The sequence below is a fragment of the Sardina pilchardus genome, chromosome 5, assembly GCF_963854185.1.
Source record: "Sardina pilchardus chromosome 5, fSarPil1.1, whole genome shotgun sequence".
Classification (NCBI taxonomy): domain Eukaryota; kingdom Metazoa; phylum Chordata; class Actinopteri; order Clupeiformes; family Clupeidae; genus Sardina; species Sardina pilchardus.
Window position 1 is genome coordinate 9,980,254 of NC_084998.1, and position 5,000 is coordinate 9,985,253.

The following is a 5,000-nucleotide window of genomic DNA, read 5'->3' on the forward strand; positions in this document are numbered from 1 at the left end:
AGTCAATAAAAGGTGTTTGAACCTCTCTCTCTCTCTCTCCCTCTTTCTCTCTCTCTCTCTCTCTCTCCCTCTCTCTCTATCCCTCTCTCTCTCTCTCTCTCCCTCTCTCTCTATCCCTCTCTCTCTCTCTCCCTCTCTCTCTCCTCTTCTCTCCCTCTCTCTCTATCCCTCTCTCTCTCTCCCTCTCTCTCTATCCCTCTCTCTCCTCCTCCTCTCCCAGGTGGACACGGTGGCGTCGGACTTCCTGCTGCGCAAGGGCGGCGAGCGCAAGTTCAACATGAAGACGCTGCGTCTGGGCCCGCTGTCCAAGCGCGGCTTCTACCTGGCCTTCCAGGCGCAGGGCGCGTGCATGGCGCTGCTCTCCGTGCGCGTCTTCTTCAAGAAGTGCCCCGAGCTGGTGCGCGCCCTCTCCGTCTTCCCCGAGACCGTGCCGCACGCGCTGGTGCAGGAGGCGGCCGGCCGCTGCGTGGCCAACGCCGGCGCCAACGCCCAGGCGCCCAAGATGTTCTGCGGAGAGGACGGCCAGTGGGTGGGGCAGCTGACCACCACGTGCGCCTGCCAGCCGGGCTACGAGCCCAGCGACGGAGACCTCCGCTGCAAAGGTGAGACGACGGAGGCGCGCGCGTGTGTGTGTGTGTGTGTGTGTGTGTGTGTGTGTGTGTGTGTGTGTGTGTGAGAGAGAGAGAGAGCTTGTGCATGTGGTTTTTACTGTGTGTACCTTTGTGTGGTTGGGATGTTCTGTTTTGCATTTGTTGCATTTGTGTCGGTCATGTGTATGTGGGTCTGTGTGTGTGTTTTGTGTTTTTGTGTGTTTTTGTGTGTTTTGTGAATGTGGGTCTGTGTCTGTGTGTGTGTGTGTGTGTGTGATGGAAGATGCTACATGGAAGCGGCTGGGCACAATCTGCAAGAAATAGCCAGTTTTGACAAGAAGAGGGAGAGTGTGTGTGTGTGTGTGTGAGAGAGAGAGAGAGAGAGAGAGAGAGAGTGTGTGTGTGTGTGTGTGTGTGTGCATGTGTGTGTGTGTGTGTGAGGGTCGGGGTAAACAGGGGAAGTGGAGCGCCCGGGCTGATGGATGGCCCTGGTAAATGGGTCAGGCTGCAGAGTAGAGCAGAGCTGCACCCACATGCATTACCTTGTGAAGTTTTACCAACAACCGCTTCACCCCAAAACACACACACACACACACACACACACAGAGAGAGAGAGAGAGAGACACACACTCGCATCCACCTCTGCTCTCTCCTCTCCTCTCTCCTCTCCTCTCTCTCATTCCGTCGCTCATCTCTCTATCCACCCCTCCACTCCACTCTTTCTGTTTTTCACACCCGTTGGTCCCCAGAGAGCGCATGTCCGAGTGTTAACGTAGATTAACGGTGACAGTATGCGCTAGATTCCTCCGTCTTAAGGAGCGAGGGGTGACGGAGAGGACAGCACAAGGAGAGGGCCGGGAGACGGAGACGGAGACGAAGGCGGAGAAGGGCGTCGGGCCGGGCGGCACGCAGAGAAGAATGGAATTATGGGACGGGAGATGCAATTACGGAGGAATAATTATATTGAGTGGAGAATGACACTGCGTATCCGCAGGCAAGCAGACTCAAGAGTCTGTTTTATCTGCATACACACACACACACACACACACACACACACACACACACACACATACATGCACATAAACACACACACATATGAACACACACAGAGAGACAGACACACACTGTCACACACACATAGATGTATGCATGGAGGCAGCAGAGTATTTATGCTTCCACTGGAGTAAATGTATAAATTGTTTAAAATTGTCCCTGCCACTCCTGCCTTAATGGATCTGTCCATTTCTGTAATGGTGAGAGATACCTCCCCCCACTCCGACATGCTGAATGGATCGCTCTCTATCTGTCATGCTAAACGGCACAGCTGTTCACTCTGTGGAGGTCACAATGAGTGCCCTATAGAGTTACACATTTATTCCTGCTCTTTATGCCCTCCCTCTCTCTCTCTCACACACACACACACGCACACACACACACACACACACACACATTTACATACAGTCATAGAGACATTTTTGATGGAAACCATAATGTAATAATTCAGCCAAAATCATTGCTCTCACCTTGCTGTCAGCATGTGCATTTCAACAGATTCTCATTAAGGCTAAATATAGCCATGCACCCTGTACAGAAAAGCTACATTCAACAGCTAACGCTGATGTATCGCTTGTTGCGCAGTCCAGCTTTTGCCAAGTCCATCAAGTTGTAAAACGGTCTATCACTGATGGAGATATCCAGGCCAACAGTACATTACTGTAATGAATTTGCTTTTTGTAACATTAGACGCTGAGAGGCTGGACGCGGAGCTGGGATTGATGATGTATTCAGGGTAGCAGAGGTCCATGTACAGGTCAAAGGAACAGCCCTTCCCAAGATGTTGCGGGCTATTGTTTGGCCTATTGATCTGGAGCCAGATCTGGTGGGGTCAGGTGAATTGATTACGGAACCATGCGGAGTGGACAGTACAGTTCATTAATGAAACTGAAGCACTCAAGATCAGTCGCACACACTTATATCGTTTGCAAAAGTCTCTCTCTCTCTCTCTCTCTCTCTCTCACACACACACGCACACACACGCACACACACACACAGACACCCAATCTGCCCAGATGAGACCATGACAAAAAGCTCATCCTAATGACCTCAGCAATTAGTGTGTGAAGGAGGAGAGCTGAGTGTGTGTGTGTGAATGTGTGCGTGTGTGTGTGTGTGTGTGTGTGTGTGTGTGTGTGTGTGTGTGTGTGTGTGTGTGTGTGTGTGAGGGTGATTGTGCTGAACGGCCTGAAGGGTGAGGGATGTGGGCGGGCCATGAGATCAGGTCAGGAGGTCGCCGCCAAGAGGTCGCCAGGTCACGCCAGCGGGATGCTCAGGCCCCTTGCACCACACATACGCTCACACAGCGGCAACGCCCCACACGCCCTCCTACACACACACACACACACACACACACACACACACATACACACACACACACACACACACACACACACACAACAAGCGGGCTCTTCAGATTTCATGGCCACAGAGAAGACGGGGGCGAAAGAATGGAGGGAGGAGAAGAGGAGGGGAGGAGAAGAGAGGGAGGAGTGCCCCCCCCCCCCTCCCCTCTCCACACATCAAAGGCCAAGAGACAATAGGGATGGAGGGATGGCATGAGGGGGGAGAGGGGGAGAGATAGTCCCCATTCAAAAGGGGTGCTGAACCCGACTAATGAGTGAAAATTAGCCGCTCACACTTTCTCTGTGCGCGCAGACACTAGGCCTTTTGTACACGCGGCTCAAGCTCTTGCACTCCTCCTCAACTCCTCTCTCTCCCTCGCTCTTTCTCTCTCTCTCTCTCTTTATCTCCTTTCATCCGCTCACACACTTCAGTCTCTCAATCACTTCACACACAGAGCCAGAATGCACATGCGTGTGCATGCACACCCTCTTTCACACACAAACACACACACATAAGCACACAGGCACAACTTCACAAAGCTTTCTCACACAAACACGCGTCAGAATGAATGCCATGGCGGTGTTCTTTTTTAGGCCTCGTCCCGACAAACAGCACACTCGCTGATTTTTGGGACTGGCTTCAAAGATTTTTAAGCAACATGTACACACACACAAACACACGCACACACACACTAACCACTGTAAAGAGCCTTTAATCAAAACATGAGGTTAATCAGACCCTGTGTTCAGGATAAATAAGACTCATGTTAACTTAATCCAGATGCCCGCGTCGTCCCATTAAGGCAGGGGAGTGGTGGCTTGAACGAGGGATCAGGGAGAGAGGGGCGGAGGGATGGAGGGAGGGAGTGACGGAGAAAAGGGAGAGTGTGAGAAGTGCCAGTGTAGACTCAATTCACAGATCCACTGGGTGGATAGCATAGCCTTTATCTGACATTAATTCAAAGATATGCTGAGATTGCTGTTGTGTTGTGCTGTGCTGTGCTGTACTCGTGTGTGTGTGTGTGTGTGTGTGTGTGTGTGTGCGGTGTGTGCGTGCGTGCATGTGCGTGTAGAGTATGTGTGTAGTGTGTGTAGCCGTGGGATGTGGGTGGCTTAAGGATGTGTTTGTGCATATCTTGGTGAGATGTTGCCGTTCAGACAGGCATTACTCGCCACTGCTAGAAACAACAACTTCAGCAGTGCATTTACACACGTGCACGCACACACACACACACACACACACACACACACACACAGACAGACTCCCCAGACACACAGAGGCAAAGCCCGGCAGATTAGACGAGAGAGAACACCCCAGAGTGCCACAGACATGGACACACACCAGCATCCATCCATTCATACAGTATATCTGATTACAAAGCTCTTCCACTTGCGCAGGCTAGTGCCCATCAGACGTGGTCAACCTTGGGCTAGAATAAACACAGACACACATCGCCAATCCGCTGGGTGTACTCCCTCTTACGCCTGAAGCTGTGTAGACAATACATCGCCAGCCCAGGCTAATTACATTGGGCTCGTTCCATTGTGTGTGTGTACGTGTGTGTGTGTGTGTGTGTGTGTGTGTGTTGTGAGTGTGTGTGAGTGTGTTGTGAAATACCCCCCCACCCCTTACCCCCATCTCTTCTTTCCCCCTTGAAGTAATGTGAAAGGCAGGTCACCATGGGGTTGCATTCCTGCACGGAGGACAAAGGGAGCTTACGCCTTCTGTCCTCCCCTCTCTCTCTGCCTCTCTCTCTCTCTCTTTCTCTCTCTCTCTCTGTCTCTTTGTGTGCCTCTCTCTCTGTCTCTCTCTGTCTCATTACCTTTTCTCTCTCCTCTTTCTCTCTGTCTCATTCCCTCCCACACTCTATCTCTTTCTCTCTCTCTCTCTGTCCCTCCCTTCCCCTCTCCATCTCTCTTCCCCCCCTTCTCCCTCTGTCTTTCTCTTTCTCCATCTCTCTCTCTCCTCCCTCTCTCTCCTCTCTCTCTCCTTTTCTCTCTCCTCCCTCTC

The 5,000-nt window shown here is 51.8% G+C and overlaps 1 protein-coding gene across 4 annotated transcripts in view; it reads left to right on the top strand.

Moving 5' to 3' along the window:
- ephb4a (eph receptor B4a) overlaps positions 1–5,000 on the top strand; it is a 44,731-nt gene that overhangs the window by 21,003 nt on the left and 18,728 nt on the right. For all 4 annotated transcript variants that reach the window (XM_062536346.1, XM_062536349.1, XM_062536347.1 and 1 more), the window contains exon 4: positions 221–602. In XM_062536346.1, the coding sequence (XP_062392330.1) occupies positions 221–602 (382 nt within the window). The remainder of the gene's footprint in view (positions 1–220; positions 603–5,000) is intronic.